Source organism: Zea mays, chromosome 2 (assembly GCF_902167145.1).
Source record: "Zea mays cultivar B73 chromosome 2, Zm-B73-REFERENCE-NAM-5.0, whole genome shotgun sequence".
In the NCBI taxonomy this organism is placed as follows: Eukaryota; Viridiplantae; Streptophyta; class Magnoliopsida; order Poales; family Poaceae; genus Zea; species Zea mays.
The window spans coordinates 124,641,006-124,660,352 of NC_050097.1; the positions used below are offsets into that span (position 1 = coordinate 124,641,006).

Consider the following 19,347-nt stretch of genomic DNA (forward strand, 5'->3'; position numbering starts at 1 on the left):
TTATCTGAAAAGAGAAGCGGATTTCCCCCTTTATTATGGCATTTATGGTTATCTTAATGGCAATAACGCATAAGCCTGTAGCACTGACATTAGATATGATTCTCTTGTTTGCTTTTCATGTTTGTCCATATGTTCAATTGTGCATTGGCATTGAATTGTTGCTTGTTTAATTTCAATGTGAATCCAACTAAGCCAGAGAATATGAGTCATCAAATTATATTAATAAGTTTGCTAGTGTGTTTGGGAGCTTCTGTGTCCTGCCAGCATAAATGCACAATTTATAATATCTAATATAAAATATTAACAAATTGTTAAGTCCATGCGATGGTTATACTACAGATTTGTGTGTTCTACACCTGGTTCTTATTTTTTACCTGCTAGACATGTTGCTTGAACTGGTGTTTTTTTATCTTTGCCAATGTTTGCATCGCCAACAGGTTGGACTAGCTGAGATGAAGGTTGCTATTGAGAGAACAGGTGGCCTTGTTGTCTTATCTGAAAGTTTTGGACATTCAGTATTCAAGGATTCTTTCAAACGCATTTTTGAGGGAGGTGAACAGTCTCTAGGCCTTTCATTCAAGTATGTTTTCTGCACGTCCCTCGCTTTTTCTTTCTTGTTTACACATCCTTAAGTTAATCGGTGTGGATAGGTCTGTATCATGATTTATCAATATTTAGTTTTTATCTCCTGGCAAATTATAATAGATACCATACCTAACAACCCAAAAGACTGGTAAGGCACCGGTCTTTGACACACATGGTTTGTTTGGGCTCTCTTATGTCGCCTCCAGCAGCTCGCCCATGTGCATCCCCAAATAGGCACTGTGCATTGCACATTTAGGGTAGCAGTTTCTAGCAGGTTGCGCATTCGGATGCGCATCCCACATCGCGACAAATACTACGCGTTGCTTTGCCTCCCGCTAGGAATCGAAGGAGAGAAGTAAACATTTCATTAAACGATGGTATGCACGATGGGGAGGAACATGCGGATATGCACGACCCCTTGCGAGGCGAGGCTGTGCATTTTGTGCGACAACATGCGCAACCTGCTGGCGTGAATAGTGTGTTTTTGTTGCGCATCCCTGAGCTGCTGGAGGCAGCCTTACTAGGGGGTGCAATGGTTGCTAGCCATAGTTATTAAGGCGGTAAGGCGAGCGCCCCCCTTTTTACCTTTTAAGCAGTAAGGCGTAAGGCGAGGCGATGCCTTAATTATATATAAAATATGTAAAATCAGACCAAATATTATTTATATATCACTAATTCCAAGATAATAAGCAAGCTAGCATATCTATAAGACCTAGCAGGCCCATTTTAGCCTAGTAAAAGAGAGAAATAGAAAAAAATAAGCCCACTAGTCAGCCCAGTCTAGCCCAACAGTTTTAAGGTTACCTCACCCAACACCCCTCAGTTCCTCAGCCGCCGCCAGCAATTCCACCCGTCGTTCTCTTCTCCCTCTCCCTCCCCCTCCCCATGGCTCTCCTCCCTGCTCGCCGCCGCCGCCATGACCTGCGCACCTCAGCCGTCGCGCCTTGCACGCTGCCGCCAGCGGGACCTGCGCGCCTCAGCCGCCATGCCCTGTTGTCGGTGGGACTTGTGCGCCGTCGTCGCCACGCTTTGCCCGCCACCGTCGCCACGCTCTGCACACGGTTGCTACCTCTTCCTCGCGCCCCACCTCGCCCTCTTCCCCACGCCTTACACTCACGGTAAAGCGACCACGACGCCTTGCCCTCCAGCCTTGCCTTACCGCTTTAACGACGCCTTAATAAGCATGTTGCTAGCCCAAAAGGTTGTGGTCGACCCAGGTTATGTTGTGTTGTGTGACCCCGTAGGGTGAAGCCGGTTTGGTTCTGTTTGTTGGTTTGACTAAGAGCTTCTTAGTGCAATACTGTGGGGACAGTCTTTCCCCACCGGCCAAGCTTCTTAGTGCAATCTAAATTATTTTGAACTGCTGAATTTAGAAAATTGTTTAAATATAAATTACTATTTGCCTATTTGGAATGTCGGACAAACAAAATCATGTCTTTAGGAGTTCCTATTGTGCTTATAAAAGAAGAGCAGCAATGAGATTTCTAGCCAACTTGATTATACTGGAGTACTGGACAGTGTGCGACTATGTGCCTGTTTGGGAGGGTTCCCAGGTGGCTTCGGCTCTTTTCCGGAGCCCTCCCAAATGCGATGCGAAAAATGGCTCCATAGGTGGAGCAAGAGCTGTTTTAACGTTTGAGAGCCGGAGCCAGAAAAACTAGCTCCCAACTGCTCCGTGTTGCTCGCATGCCCTTTCGCCCGTGGACTGAGCATGCGGGTGCGGCGGTACTATGTGAAGATCTCGGTGGCGGCGGCAGGTCGCGCCTCGACGCTAGCAGTGATGGTGACGGCATGGTGAAGAGGAGCACGGCCGTGAGCGTCTCCACACTGACGGTGCATAAGACATACTTCTGCTTGGCTTCCATGTAGTCGGACGGAGGGCAACATGAGTGTGGCCAGGGATGGAATGCACATTCCAGCTTCCGTGCCTAGCCGTGCTGTGTGAAGGCGCTGTCGAGGAACGCGGAGGCCCGGGACATGACGACGAGCATGGTTCATGGTAGGTGTAGCGCGCAATACATGCACAAGGTGTTCGTCCAAATGTCTAAAATGGGAGGAGCTGTTTTGCCAAATGATTTGTACAAAAGATGTGGCTCCTATGAAGAAGCTGCTTCTGTAGAGGAGCCGGAGTCGGAACTATTTTCAAAGGAGCCGGAGCTCTACCAAACAGGCCCTATATGTTTAAGGTTTATTTTAACCAAATCCAGTTGCTTTTTTTTGGTTCATTGTCCATGCCAATGAGAAACAGTTATTATGTGCACTGCATAAATTATTCGAGCCTGCTATTTTCTTCAATTAATCTGGTACATGGACTAAGTGACTGATTGATACTTTTCCTAACATAAATTAGTTGTTCTTACTACACATTGGTATTTGGTAGTGGTGTATTGGGGTGGGACTGAATCATCTATTCTGTTGAATCAATACACTTAACACAAACCCTTGCAACATGTTGTTACCATGTTTTTTTTGGGGGGGGGGGGCTTGTCCCGAAGCATTTCCTTGGAGAAGTTGAAGTGGCCACAAATATGTTTCTTTTGCATAATACATTTTGATTTCATAAAGGAAACAACACTCAATTGCTAGAAGTAAAAACACACAATAGAATTGCTTCTCAAAAGCCAACAAATCCATAATGTAGGGAACCATAAGATCCCATAAACTGGATGTTGTTTTTACTACTCTTATAAGCTCGCATACTACTTTATATACATAATTCAGAACACCTCCTATTGTCATTTTGTGATATTAGTGTAATAACTCCTAAAGTGCAATTATTTGTGGTTTGTCTTGTTCTGCAGTGGTACAATTGAAATAAACTATTCGAAAGATATTAAAGTCCAAGGTATTATTGGACCATGCACATCTTTGGAGAAGGTACAGCTATTTGTATTGTGTTCTCATTGTTCTTTAAACTGGAGGTATTGGTATTGAAATTTGGCTCGATGTTTGCACACCTCAGAAAGGAGCCGTGTGTGCTGACACAATTGTTGGTCAAGGAAATACAACAGCATGGAAAATGTGTGGGCTCGATAGAAATACTTCTCTGACAGTATTTTTTGATGTCTCACCGAGTGAACGGTCGAGCCAACCAGGACACCAAAATCCCCATTTGTATATACAATTTGTAACAAGGTATTTCACCCTTTTGCCACCTTCGGTGTAAGAATGTCTCAATATACTAAATGTCCTGATTCTTTTGTAGTTACCAACACCCAGAAGGTCAAATGAGGGTAAGAGTTACTACGATATGCAGGAAATGGGTAGACGGTTCCACTAATACCGAGGTTAGCTTTAAAATTTGTTATCTGCTTTGTTTGTGATGATATACTCTCTTCTAGATCAAATTGTTACTCGGGAAAAATTGTAAAACTCCTCCCATATATCACTCCGGTTTTGAGGTTCCGATTCCACCGGTTTTCGACAATGAAGACTTGATAATGTAGTCTTTATTAGAGTTCAGTATTGTAAAAGTTTAAACCCAATAATTTTAGAGCTTCCACCAAAGTAATCACAACGACAAGCTTTAAACATGGTCGAAATTTCTTCACAACACAAGGTGAATAAGCATAATCCAAGTGTCGGAACAGACTTGCATCAACTAGCTTTAATTTGGAGTCTTCGCGTCGAATATTTAGTTTTGTGGTAGATTATTTTCTATAAAGGCAGCTCAATATTTTATGCAACATACTTGGTGAATAATGTTTTAGTTCTTTGAACATGAACTACAGAAGTATTTTTATGAAACACACGCTGTAACTGCTATGTTATATGGGGTTGAGTGTTGGCCTACTAAGAGACGACATATCCAACAACTAAGTGTCGCAAAGATGCGTATGTTGCGTTGGATTTGTGGGCACACAAGATTAGACCGAGTGAGAAACGATGACATACGTGATTGGCTAGGAGTAGCGCCAATTGAAGAAGAGCTTATTCAACATCGGTTGAGATGGTTTGGGCATGTCCACCAGAGACCCCCAGAGGTACCGGTGCACAGAGGCATCATAAGACATGACAATAATGTGAAGAGAGGCAGATGAATGGAATATCCCTATGGAGTTGTGTTTGGATAGAAGTGCTTGGCTATCCACGTGCCCGAACCGTGAATATGCCTTTTCCTTTTTAGTGCTCTCAAAAGCTTTTCCCCCTCCCCTCCCCTTTCTCTCTCTCTCTTTTTGGTGACTTCTTGTTGGGTTTTAACTCTAGCCTACTCCAACTTGTTTGGGACTAAAAGGCTATGTTGATGTTGATGTTGACACACTGTAACTGCAAATGAGAAGACTGGCTCTTGGCATTTCGTTAATGCAAGGCCTCACTAGCATTTTTGCACTAGGGCCCAAATTATCCCATGCGAGGTGTGTTTTTTGCAATTTTCTTTCGTTATAATATTTTAGTCTGTACTCATTGTGTTATGCTCATGCTGGGTAGATAGTACTCTAATTTTACATTGTACATTTACATATATATCTTTTTTTGGTGGGGAAGCATGTGACAAGGTCTGGTATTAAGTTTCTACTTATGCTAATATACACGGATTTCATAGTTCCTTAATTCCTTTTTTCTTTTGTTATGCTATTCTATGCAAACAAATCTGCACCTGCTTATTCATGTAGAATATTGATTTCAGTTTTTGTGTGGATAGATTATATTTGCTTGGTTGATATGCTAAGAAGTGGTAAGTGCCGACATTGTGCATTTGTTTTAACAGTTTTTTTGAAATAGGAATTAGTTGAAGGTTTTGACCAGGAAACTGCGGCTGTTGTGTTGGCAAGATACATCTCTTTTAAAATGGAGATGGAGGTAAACTTTTGGTGCACTTGAAACCTTGAATTGAGCAATATGTTCTTGTCACTTGAACTGTCAACATTTAATGCTGTTATAAAAGAGTAACAATCATCTATTGCTCTTTTTGTTATCTAATCATCATTCTGATTGGGCACATAATATTCTTTTTTTTGTTCTATGTTATTTTTGGTTTAAATGTTTCTTAGCATGTTTCTTTGAGTTACTGTTATGACTGGAAAAGTATATCACATACGCCCAAAGCCCTTAGAGGCACAAGCGCCAGAGCAAGTAGCCGGCCAAGGGGATGGCGCAACAACTGTTTAGATAGGGTTCTTAGGGATTAGCCAAGAGAGAGGTTTGTTAGGATCTTATTAGGATTTGTTAGGGTTTTATCCATATCCCCTAACAAATCCTGATAAGATCTAGGCTTTGAGATTTGTTAGGGTCTTATCCCTATCTATAAAGCCTATATAATGTACTCTTGGCAAGGAATAAAGATCGAGCAAGGCTAATTCATAGCCGACTGCTCCTTCTCAACTCTCACCCCCTCGCCTACTCTCCTCATCCTTGGTCATGATACCCAAGCGTCGAGGTCCAGGCCCCCGTCCCCCCACTCCACTCATAAAACCTAAGGAATTTAAGCCATAACAATCTGGTATTAGAGATACCGAGCCACGACGAATTTGATCCGCTGATCTCCACCATCACACTGACTGCCACACCAGTACACCACCACCTCCACTACCGCACCTAACAACCGCTCACATGAGGCTAATTTCTAGCTAGGACTAAGCAATTGGTTAACTGAAGTTTTTTCGGTTTTTTAAAGTTCGGTTTATGGATAATGCCAACCGAAATTATGCCTACAAAAGGGAAAAACAAACATTCGGTTAACCACTTAGTTCGGTTCGATTTTTGGTTTGACCGAAAAAACCGACCTTGTAGAGAACGAAATAAATACGTCCACTAGATTGTCGGTTCTTCGTAAGGACTAGTTAGTTCGTATACACTTGTAGAGAACACTTCGTTGGAATCTTGCATTTCACATAGCCACACGTACTTGATTCTGCTCAATGTGGTACTTGATTCTGTTTACAGCAAGATCCCATACAGTGCCGAGCCCGAGTGCCCTGTGTGCCTGTGCGGTGGGGCTGTGTTCGTGGTCGTGATTCACCTGGGCAGGTGCGGTGTGGGTCATCTGGCCATTCAGCGTGAGCGGTTGAGGTGCTGAGCGCTTGGCGACCTGTGGGGCTGTGGGTCGTGGTTGTCAGCTGACTTGGGCTAAAAACCTTAAAACAAAGAAATTTTGATACAGTGGCATGTACAGTTCTTTTTTCTGGTTTAAACCAAACTAAAATTCGGTTTTCCGGTTTAAACCAAACTAAAATTCGGTTTCTGAAGATTGGTAACTGAAAAATATTGCAGCCTTTTCGATTCCGGTTTATTCGGTGTTTGGTTTTCGGTTTTTTTGTCCGAGCCTACTTTTAGGCGCCTACTCGTGCAACAGCTAGCCTCCCTCACCACACGGTTGAGTTCCATGGAGGTGCAATAGTCAACACGACTGGCTGCACTGGAAGCCATACAACTTGTCGCTGCTCTGACCCTGCCCTCTCATGGGTTCCCTATGACCTACCAAGGTGTGACGACATTCTAGCCACCTCAATTGTGTCAGTCGTAGCCACCATGCCTTCTTCCGACACCACGCAACAACAACAATTCTATTATGTGGTCACACAGCCATGCACACTACACCTTACCACACCCCTGGCCTCGCTCCCATGCACCAACAACCACTTCCCCTACACCCAACCTCCCCATCCATCTCATTCCATTCCATCATTCACCATCTCCAATACATGGCTGAGTCACTACACACTGCCCATCACCACAATGGTCGATTCCAACCAAGGTTATTAAGGCGTTGCTTAAGCGGTAAGGCGACCGAGAGAAGCAAGGCATCCTATCGCCTTGCACGCGAGAGTAAGGCGAGGGGAAGAGGCGGCGGCGTGTGGGTCGCGACGCATGGCGATTGTGGTGAGGGAGCAGCTGCGGGGAGGGATAACTGCAGGGAGGGAGAAGCTGTCTGTTGTGGTGAATTGTGAAGGCGTAACCCTAAATTGGGCTAGGCTAGCCTGACTGGTTGTGGGCTGATTTCTTTTTCCTTTTTCTTGTTTTCTCTTCTAATAGGCTGAAATGGGCCTAATAGACTGCTTGCTTGTTACCTTTAAATTAGTGATTGTAACTAATATTTGGTCTAATTTTTATATTTATCTATATAATTAACGCGTCGCCTCGTCTTACGTTTTACCGACTAAATGGTAAAAAGGGGTCGACCGCCTTATGTCGCCTTTCCGCCTTATTAACTATGGTCCCAACCACATCACAACCACTGTCAGCCACCCTCACTTCCATAAATTATCATTTCCAATTTTGGCAACATGGCTTAATTACTGTGAACATTTTTTCGTCGCCATCATATCCTAGAGTCGGACAAAGTGTGGCTCATCTCATTCCACCTCATTGGGGGCGCACAACATTGGTTCTACTTGCTGGAACGCGATGAACCCGGTATTTCCTGGCCACGTTTCAAGATCCTCTGCCAACAGCATTTCAGGCCACTCGCTCGACACAACCCACTAGGAGAGTTGGCGTGATTGCCATTGCGCTCTTTAGTGTCCGACTACCAAGATTGGTTCCTGACACTTCTCTGCCTTACTGATTAGCTAGCACCACACCTGCAAGTGCAGCTCTTTGTAGCAGGATTACCAAAACAACCATGTATCGACGTCGAGCTATGCACACCGGATGATCTCCAACAAGCCAGTGTGAGCATGAGTGTTGTGTGCGAGCTTCTGATGGTCCACGGACTGGAGGTAGCCGCAGACCATGCCTTATAGCTTGCGATTCAAACACACTTGGGGCGTCAGGCTCACTTTCGACACCAGTGTTTTCAAGTCGTCCGACTAATCACAATTAGTCGGCCTGGTTAGTTTCTGTAGCCCGATTTGGTGTAGCGACGCGATTAGGTGTCCTGGTCGTTCAGTCGTCTGACTAGTCGTCGCCTAATCGTGACTAGTCGGGCGACCAGGGCCTGTGGGCGACCGGCAAGAGGGGAATTTGCTGGGCTGCTAATGGGTTGCAGCCACTGGCCCATTAGGGCTTCTACTGCAACTTCCAGCAGTCACCCTCTTCTATTTTCTGCCCGCCCTATCTTTCATGTGCCGCCTCCCTGTTTGGCGTTGCCTCCTGCCGCTGTCTGGTTCCTCGCGCCACCGCCCCCTCCTCACTGGTCGGCTGCCGGCCAAACCTTGACCCCGGCTACCCCTCCTCCTCTGCCCCGAGCTGCCACTCTGATCCTTTTCCTCTGCCACCGGTTTCCCCTCCTCTACCTGCTCGAGTTCCACAGCTCCAGTCCATAACTGTAGATCACCGGCGGGCGGTGGCTGCTCCATATCACTGGCGTCTCCAACACCAGTGACGAGATGAGCTCGTCATCTCAATATGCAAGATTCCCCTTACTCCCCCTTCTTTGTAGTTCTGTTCCGTGACTTTGTCTGTGTCTTTGTGACTTACCTCTGTCGGTGCCAATGCCTAACTAATGGCGGTTGCTGCTCTAATCCTAAGGGGTCGACTAATCGCCCTGGTCGTCGCCTAATCGCGACTAGTCGACTGGTCGGTCCTAGGGTTCGACCAGGCGACTTGAAATCATTGGCCGACACAAGCAGCGACGACACTGTCTACAGAGTGAAGTTTGAAATAGGGGTATTAGATAGGGGGTGGGGATAGGATAGCTGTTGCAGACAACCTTATGGTGACAAAGTCACCTGCTTTGGTCGTGCCACAGACGTCTAGCTCTGCGTGGGCACGAAACCATTTCCCATCACCTGCTACACCATTCCATTAGGCAGCTACAACCTCGTCCTCGGCGTCGCGTTCTAGCGCTCACTTGGACCAATTCTATGGAACCTCCACGATCACTAGATGTCATTCTGGTGTAATGGCCACCATATTTAGTGGCATGGCGCTGGGAACCTGGCTCCTCCAGCAACTACAACATCAACCTGCACCATCTTTGATTGCACAACCACTACATGATCACCTCCTTGCTGCCTTCGATGATGTCTTCACTACATCAATGGGTATGTCACCAGCAAGGACATAAGACCACCACATTCACCTGGTGCCAAACACGGGACCGGTGGCCGTATGCCCCTACCGCTACCCTCAATTCCAGAAGGATGAATTGGAGCTCTAGGTGGTTGAGATGCTCATTCATGGGATCGTAAGGCCAAGCTCTTTGGTCTTCTCTACCTTGGTTCCCCTCGTCAAGAAACACGACAACTCATGGTGCTTCTGCATCGACTATCGTGCCCTTAATGACTGTACGTTAAAGGACAAATATCCAATCCCTATTGTGGACGAACTCCATGGCACACACTTCACCAAGCTTGACCTACGTTCTAGGAACCATCAAGTCTGAATGCACACCGAAGACGAGAAGATGACGTTTTGCACCTACCATGGCCACTTTTAATGCCACTTAGGTTTGACAAACGTCCCGGCCACATTCTAGAATCTAATGAATGATGTCATGCGACCCACGTCCGTTTGGGTTGTTTTTTTGATAATATCCTCAATTATAGTCCCTTGTGGTTAGAGCACTTGTAGCATGTCAAAGCAGTCTTTGATGTCCTTTGTGCCAATTCCCTCTACGCCAAGCTCCAAATGTGCCTTGGCACCACGTCCATCGCCTACCTCGGCCACATAATTTCAGTCGAGGGTGTCGCCATGGATAGCGACAAGGTGGCGGCAGTGGTCTCTTGACCCTAGCCGCGCTCCGCCCGTAGACTTCGAGGCTTTCTAGGCCTTGCGGGCGACTATCACAAGTACATTAAGGACTTCGAAGCAATTGTCGCACCACTCATTAACCACTCCAAAAAAGAGGGGTTTTAATGGGGCATAGAAGCAGAAGCAACATTCAATGCATTGAAACATGCCCTTTCAACAACATGTGTCCTCCAACTATCGGCTTTCTACATGCCTTTCGTTGTCTACTGGGACGCCTTTGGTACCGGCATGGGTGTCGTCCTACACTAAGGCGTAGGCCTCTGACCTTCTTCAACATGCCCTTTGCTCCACGTCACTTAAAGTTGGCTACATACGAGCGAGAACTCATCGAGATGGTGCAAGCAGTACGACATTGACGACAATACCTGTCGGGGCGTCACTTACTCATTCGGACCGACCACTACATCCTGAACTTCGTCCTCGACCGACAACTATACGTCATTCCACAACAATGGATCAAGTTGTTTGGCATCGACTTCACCTTGGTACATCGCCCTGGTTGCCTCAACACAGTGGTTGATGCCCTCTCTTGCCACAATGTCGACAACAACGACAACATATCACTGGTCACAAACATGGCACCCCTCTCCAAATCGACCTCTCTGACGACATCACCTGATATGCCACCACACACCAGTCTTACATCGACATGTTCAACAAATTCAATCATGGCGAGCTAGGCGAATCATGGTGCACACATGGCAAGCTGCTGCTCCACGACTTCAAAGTTTTTCTGCCAGTGCCCTCCATTATGTTGCCCTAGGTCATGCAGCTCGCCCACATGGGACACGAAGGCTTTTGAGCGTAGGGGCGATGTTTCTTGTGTGGCTGTCGGGAGCGTGATGATCCCTGGCTGCGCATTGGCTCTGCCTCGGGTGCTTCTGTGGGGATCATAGTGCCCGCGTCGCCCTTGCCACCGTTGTCCGTTATGGTCCCTAGCGCTCCTGCTGTGCTCGTCGACCTCGTTGCCAGTGGGGGTGCCAGACCCTCTCAGGTTCCCTCCACCCCTCGGGTACGAGCCTAGGTCCGCCACCTCTAATCCTCCCCTCAAACAGATGTGTTCGCCACCTCTAACCCTCCCCTCAGACATATGTGTCTGCGGCGCATTCCACCCTTGTTGTTGTTGCCCGTTCGACCATGGCCATCGGCTAGACACGGGAGCGGGCTGCGGCTCTCGCCTGGGAGCAGGAGCGTGCTTCTTTGGAGGCTCTCGCTTACCAATTCGCCGAGGCTAAGCTCCTCCTTGGTGGTCCACCGCATGAGCCCGCCACCACTAAGGTCGTCCGTGACTATGAGGCTTCGGTGGTCGCAAACCTCCACGCCCAGGCCACCGGTGTCCAGAACATCTGATCCCTGGTGTCGGTCGTCCGCTACGCCACCACCTCTTACGCCCGTTGACGGGATTTGCTCTTCCTCACCCTGTAGCGCTAAGCTTTCGACGACCATGTTCTCGCTGACTGCCCCGCGCTTGGCCTTTCCAAGTTGTGGATGGACAATGTCGTCCTCTCCTGGATCCTCGGGACTCTCACCGTCGAGCTGCAAGACATCGTCCACGAGCGTGGGGGTACGACTCGTCAGGCTTGGCTCGCTCTTGAGGCCCAGTTCCTTGGCAGCTGAGACTCTCGCGCCCTCCACCTTGCCGTTGTCAAGCGGATTCTTCGCTACCTTCACGGCACCCTTGACTTCGGTCATCTGGTCCAGCATTCCACACCGGCCGAGCTTGTTGTCTACACCAATGCTGATTGGACCTGCTGCCCGGACACGCGACGCTCCACGCCCGGTTACACTGTCTTTTTGGGAGACAACCTTTCCTGGTCTTCCAAGAGGCAGCATGTCGTCTCCCGCTCAAGTGCTGAGGTTGAGTACTGTGCTGTGGCCAACGGTGTGGCTGAGGCGTCTTGGTTGCGCCAACTTCTCCTGGAGCTCCACCAGCCTCTTTACCAGAGCACTCTTGTCTACTGCGACAATGTCAGTGCGGTGTACCTCTCCAACCCTGTTCAACACCAGCGTACGAAGCATGTTAGGATCGACCTCCACTTCGTCTGTGTGTGCGTCACTGTCGGCGATGTTTGGGTCCTGACATCTTCACCAAGAGGGTTCCCTCCTCGGTGTTCTCCGACCTTTGGTCCAGTCTCTGTCTGCAATAGCTAGAGTTTTGAACCGGGGGGGGGGGGGTTGTTAGTGTTTATGTATTGTGCTCCTTGGGCTTTTTGTTCTAGCCCTATGGGCTGTTTGTATTTTGAATCATCTTTTCCTCCAATAGAAGACATTTCAAATCTGTTTGTTGTGAAGATATCTTTTGGCCCGTTTCCTTTTGTGATTCATAAAAATCGAGACATGGCATTAGCATTTTATTTTTTATATTTGCAGGAAGAGTTCGATGCAACACGGTGGCTTGATAGATCTCTCATACGTCTTTGCTCAAGATTTGGGGATTATCGGAAGGATGACCCCTCTTCATTTAGTTTGCATTCAAATTTCTCATTGTTCCCTCAGTTCATGTTTAATCTGCGGCGTTCACAATTTGTTCAGGTGTGCTGACATGCATTTTCACCTTTACGTACAGCAAAATGTTTTTGCTTCATTAATACTGTCAGATTTTATCTTACAGGTTTTCAATAACAGTCCAGATGAGACAGCTTATTTCAGGATGTTACTCAATCGCGAGAGTATCACTAACTCGGTTGCCATGATCCAGCCTTCCTTGATATCATTTTCCTTTGATTCACCTCCATCTCCGGTGTTTCTAGATGTGGCATCATTAGCGGCAGATCGTATACTGCTACTTGATGCGTACTTTAGTGTTGTCATTTTCCATGGCATGACAATTGCTCAGTGGAGAAACATGGGTTATCAGAACCAACCTGAGCATGAGGTAACTATGATAATCGACAACAATTTCTTCCCTTCATTATTAAGCCCTAGCCTGTCTTTTATTTTGATGCTGAGAGCTATTTTGGTCCTATTTTTCCTTATGGAGTACATTTTTGCTTGAACTTGGTGGCCACTATTGTGCTGGTTTGATGGTTTCACACTAATGGCCTTACATAGTGTATTTTACAAGAACACATTGTGGTTGCATGTATTGTTTTACATTCTTTTTGAGGGCCGACGTGCACACAATCCAAGTGTTCTCACATTCTGATGCTGTCTGTTCATTTTTTCCAGCAATTTGCACAACTATTACAAGCACCACACGAGGATGCGCAGATGATAATAAAAGGTCGATTTCCAGTTCCAAGACTAGTTGTCTGTGACCAACATGGCTCACAGGTTTGTGATCTTTGCACATTTTATATATATACATTCTATTTCTGCTACCTTCACTTTGCAACATTCAACAAATACTAGGAAAATTATTACCTTTGCCTTAGTTGTAAAATTACTTGGATTCTTCCCATGTGATAGTACCTCTGATACCATTTTGTGCAAAATTCCTTAACATCATACCACATTGTGAAGGAAGAAGTGCCTTCAACTTATTAACGTCGCATATTATACAAATCTTTGCAGGCAAGGTTTTTGTTGGCTAAGCTGAATCCATCGGCCACATATAACTCAGCTCATGATGTTGCTCCAGGTTCCGACATCATTTTCACCGATGATGTTAGCTTCCTGGTCTTCTGTGAGCACCTACAAAGGCTGGCTGTTCAGTCTTAAGGACCTGTATGCAATAGTTGTACACCCTATTGGATAGTTGCTGATAATTCATTAGGCTCTTAGGTTGGACTTGTTAGAAAATCTCCCTTTTTTGTTCCTCTTTGCCCACAGTTTTCTGAGGCCAGACTATTTTTCGGGAAACAGTCCTAAAGGAAGGTGTAAATTGCCCCGGAGGTCTGGTATCTGCATACTATTTATGTTGACATCGCCCAGCTTTTCTTGTGGAAAGTCATTTGGGCAGCTTAGGCAATTATCCTTTCAGGCACGTGAGTTTGTAAATGTGACATCGTGGACACTTGACATGCTCTTCGACATTTGATTTTACAGCTAACTTAAACATAAAAAATAGCGCAACTGTAAATTTTTTGTATTATTTCTTAGGCACCATGACTAATTTTTTTCTGAAAAAAATAAATTTGTACCAAAATTGGGATTTTGATATCTACTTTCAATATTTTAAATTGTAAATCGTTCTGGTTTGTAAGATATACGATTTTTATATACTGAACTGAATCTTGTGTATTCATGTCAACCCCGTGTAACCATGTATTTAGACACGTAGAGTCATCCAATACACATCAATGGAGGTGGTTTTCTATAAAATATGTGTGGTGTCACAAAGTAAGGAGTTTTTTTTTTGAAAAAACTTAGGCTTTGTTTGGAATCAACTCAGTTTTTAAGAAATCGGTTTTTATCTTTAAGCTAGAAGAGGCTAGCTTGGTTTTTAAGAAACCAAGAATCTAATTTCTATAAACTGAGTCATAAACTGATATGTTTAGAACTATCTCGATTTCTATAAACTAGTTTTTAAAAACTAGGTGCTTCTAAACATGACCTTAGTTGCATAGGTTAACATAGGTGCACATCATATGTTGCATATATGCTGTGTGTATATATGGGAATACATGGTTTGGGTATATGCTAGGTATAGCCAAGGAAAAATTCTCTATGTGCTATCATATTTTATATTCATTTCTTATGTACTACTAGGTGAGTGCCCATGCGTTGCAACGAAAACATATAGTAGCATAGATAACCTATGTACAAATGTGTGTTATACTGTTAAGATCAAGAATGACGTCCGCGACCCGTTTGAGATGATGTTGAAGTGAAACTCGGGTCGCGGTCGAGCGCATCGGCGCCGCGATATGAGGTCGCCTGTCTGTGAGGCGCTCGAGGAGAAGGGTAGGGTAGTCTCACGGAGGGAGCAAGGTCTAGGGGACAACGATGGAGTGGCGACGCGCGGTCACGGGGGTGACGGCCTTGGTGACGATGGTGCGCGGTCGAGAAGGTGCACGTGGAGCCCAATAGACGGAGCCTGTGAAAGGATTACATCACAGGAGGGGAAAGTTTACAGTTGAAAGTGTACTCACGAGAACGAATGTTTAGCTGGTTCGAGTGCTATAGTAAGATCATATATGGGACATGAGTGCCATCTAGGTTGCTCTTTCTGAAGCATCAAGTGCAGCGATCTCAGGTGGCAATACTTTGCAAGTGTTTTTACAGGCTTAACAATGGCATCATCTACAGTGACCAAACCAGTGTATGTATGCTCCAAAATTTTCTTCAGAGCATACTCCAAAATTTACATCGTAGTTGGATGCCGTATAATCTAGATTTTGACCTTAATGTTAGAGCATAATAATTTATCGTGCCCTAAATCCTATAAAATATATTTATTTTTAAAATTATAGGTCATTTCTATAAGTCACCCGGTTTGACATAGTCATCACGATCCATAGACCATAAGTTGGAAAGTATTATGCTCTCATCTTCCTCTCACAACAGTAGGAGTCTAGCATTTTTGTTTTTATGCTTTCCAAGATGCAATCACAACCATTGATTTAGCCACCAAATCAATGGTGCAGAAACACCGGGCTGTTGATTTAGCGACCAAATCATGGGTGCAAAAACACTGGGCTGTTGATTTAACCACCAAATTAATGTTGCTTATTCAAATAAAAGTGCATACTTACTCAAAATGCATCCTCACGATCCTATAAAACTGCATAGTCCGTCCATTGCTGCGAGGACGTCCGTCGTGCTTGGGTATAAAACTCGCTCTCCCAATCCCACGCCAGAAGGACGTGAGTTTGAAGTAAATTCTAAGCGAACAAATATGTGAGAAGAACAAGTACGAAATGACGAGCAAAGCCAGACAAACTAAAACCTAGTCATCCAGCCAAACATCGGAATCATACCCCAGACTTCAGCAGCAAAGTCAAATCCAAAACTTTTTAGCTTCGTTTGGAAACATTTGTGAAAACACAACGAACTCAGATGGAACCCAAGTAACAATATTGAGTCTTCAGAATTAAGGTACCAAGTGAAAGCACAACACTTGCATCTGGACAGTACGGATACATGAGATAAAACATAGGTAAAGCAGTATCCCTCAAGAGTCCATTCCTGGTGGAACTACATGCAAGACCTACTGCTTGATCTCAGCCTTCTTCTTCTGCCACGGCCTGTCCAACGAGCTGTCAGCATCACCCTAGGCACAACAAAAAATACGTAATCAGAACCATAACCAAGCAGAAGAATCCATGACACAACAGAAGCAACATGTAACAATTCACTTGACTAACAGTAATAAAGACATAAACCATAGCAAGAAAATGTGTTAGTTAACAGTGGATGGTGGTCAACCTAGCAACACATAAAGATCATAACTTTGGACTTCCTGAAAGTCAATTTAGCCACACATAATAAATTCTTTCCAAATCCATTCAGCCATTCACTGTGTCAGGTGCCAACAATTTGAACTCAATAACATGGAATTGCAGTAGAAAGTTGCATGTAGGCATCACATCCTGGACTATCACCTGAGCACGGACAAACCCAGAGAGAGCAAACGTGGTGAAGTGACATCGTACATGCCATTCGCATCCAAGTGGCCAATGTTGATCTGGACAGAGGCATGACCTTGGCAGTGATGATCCTGTTCGTGGCCGAGCTGCAAGAACAGAAACTCAATATTAACACAACATAATTAACCATGCAGAGGGCAAAGGTTTAAACAAGTATGGTAAATGTACCACTTCCTGGGGACGTAAAGGTCCACCGTCTTACCCTCCTCATTCTGCATGATGACGGTTGGGGACTACCGCAGCAGCAACTGAACAACATAGAAGGGAAGGATAAATCAGGCACATGGGTAGCAAATATTGAAAAAAAATAACAGCACTATGTACTTGCTATATCTAGGACGAAACAAACAGATATGTTCATGACCATGTAAAAAATTTACTGGGGAATGGCTCTAATTACGACACCCACAACGATCTAACAAAGCATAAAGAAGACTAAGCTATGCATAACTCACTTATGCTAATTCGTAAACCAACAAGAGGAGATCCCAATCAGGCATAGGCAAAGATCAGAGATGGCCCGAGGAAGGAGAGAGCACACGGACCTTGATCTCTCGAAGGTGAGCATGGAAGATGAAAGGGAAATAGGGTCAAACCTTTTCCTATATGATTTTGATGGTTGAAATGCCCAACACAAATAATTGGACTAACTAGTTTGCTCTAGATTATAAGTTCTACAGGTGCCAAAGGTTCAACACAAACCAATAAAAAGTCCAAGATAGGGTTCAAAAGAAAGGAGCAAAAATGAACCGAAGGCTGCCCTGGTCTGGCGCACCGGACTGTCCGGTGTGCCAACAGACAGTGTCCGGTGCACCACCGGACACTATCCGGTGCACCAGGGAGAACAACTCTGAACTGCTCAGCTTCGGGAATTTGGGGAGCCACTCCGCTATAATTCACTAGACTGTCCGGTGTAGCACCGGACTGACCGGTGTACCATGCGGAGCAACGGCTAACAGCGCCAACGGTCGTCTGCAAAAGTGAACAGTGTGTGAACAGTGCACGGACAGCGCGCGCAGAGTCAGAGCAGGCGCTAGAAGGCGCACCAGACAGTAGTCAGAGTAGGCGCCAGAAGGCGCACCGGACAGTGAACAGTGGTTGTCCGGTGCACCACCAAACCTTTTCCTATATGAATTTTGGTGGTTGAATTGCTCAACACAAATTATTGGACTAACTAGTTTGCTCTAGATTATGAGTTCTACAGGTGCCAAAGGTTCAACACAAACCAATACAAAGTCTAAGAAAGGGTTCAAATAAAAAGAGCAAAAGACAACCGAAGGCTGCCCTGGTCTGGCGCACCGGACTGTCCGGTGTGCCACCGGACAGTGTCCGGTGCACCAGGGTGGATCAACTCAAACTTGCTAGCTTCGGGAATTTGGGGGAGCCACTCCGCTATAATTCACCGGACTGTCCGGTGTGCCAGCGGAGCAACGGCTACTTCGCACCAACGGTCGTCTGCAAAGAAACAGTGAAAGTGAACAGTGCGCGCCTGCGCGCGCAGAAGTCAGAGCAGGCACCAGAAGGTGCACCGGACAGTGAACAAGACCTGTCCGGTGCACCACCGGACTGTCCGGTGGCCCAGTTGTCAGAAGCTCCAATGGTCGAACCCTAACGGTTGGGTGACGTGGCTAGCGCACCGGACAGTGTCCGGTGGTGCACCGGACTGTCCGGTGCGCCATACGACAACAGCCCCTCCCAACGACCACTTTGGTGGTTGGGGCTATAAATACCCCCCAACCACCACACTTCAATGCATCCAAGCATTCACTACTCCTCATACAATACAAGAGCAATACACAACACTCAAGACACAAATCAAAGCCTCCAATTCAACTCTAGTTGTTAGGACTTGTGAGAAGATCGACTTGTGTTCTTTTGTTGTTCTTGTTGCTTGGTTGGCTTCCTTCTTCTTCATTTCTTGTTCCCAAGATCATTGTAATCAAAGCAAGAGACACCAATTGTGTGGTGGTCCTTGTGGGGACTTAGTGTGCCATTTGATTGAGAAGAGAAGCTCACTCGGTCTAGGTGACCGTTTGAGAGAGGGAAAGGGTTGAAAGAGACCCGGTCTTTTTGACCACCTCAATGGGGAGTAGGTTTGCAAGAACCGAACCTCGGTAAAACAAATTACCGTGTCATCCGCTCTTATTCTCTTGTGATTTGTTTTCACGCTCTCTTTCGGACTCGATTATATTTCTAACGCTAACCCCAGCTTGTAGTTGTGCTTAAAGTTCATAAATCTCAGATTTGCCTATTCACACCCCCTCTAGGCGACTTTCAATTGGTATCAAAGCCCGGTACTTCATTAGAGCCTAACCGCTCGAAGTGATGTCGGGAGAACACACCAAGAAGGAGATGGTCACCGACGAGAAGCCCGCTACAAGCCACAGGAAGGCTCCATCGGGAGAGTCCCGCAACAAGAAGAAGGAGGAATCACCTCCTCACAAGTCGCATCAGAGTGGCGACAAGAAAAAGAAGATGAAGAAGGTGGTCTACTACGAGACCGATTCTTCGTCGCCATCCACCTCTGGCTCCGACGCGCTGTCCGTAACTTCTAAGCGCCATGAGCGCAAGAAGTTTAGTAAGATCCCCCTACGCTATC

At 45.9% G+C, this 19,347-nt stretch overlaps 1 protein-coding gene and 1 pseudogene across 1 annotated transcript in view; one reads left to right on the forward strand and one right to left on the reverse strand.

Annotated features, from left to right (window-relative positions):
- The window catches only part of LOC100191508 (uncharacterized), a 55,565-nt gene extending 41,341 nt beyond the window's left edge, over positions 1-14,224 (forward strand). Inside the window, exons 7-12 of the mRNA NM_001136940.2 lie at positions 3,791-3,872; positions 5,308-5,385; positions 12,589-12,750; positions 12,830-13,093; positions 13,387-13,491; positions 13,732-14,224. Coding sequence (NP_001130412.2) covers positions 3,791-3,872; positions 5,308-5,385; positions 12,589-12,750; positions 12,830-13,093; positions 13,387-13,491; positions 13,732-13,878 — 838 coding nt within the window. The 3' untranslated portion in view covers positions 13,879-14,224. The remainder of the gene's footprint in view (positions 1-3,790; positions 3,873-5,307; positions 5,386-12,588; positions 12,751-12,829; positions 13,094-13,386; positions 13,492-13,731) is intronic.
- Positions 14,225-16,309: 2,085 nt separating this feature from the next.
- Positions 16,310-16,972, reverse strand: LOC103646927 (40S ribosomal protein S21-like; annotated as a pseudogene).
- Between the last annotated feature and the right edge of the window lie 2,375 nt (positions 16,973-19,347).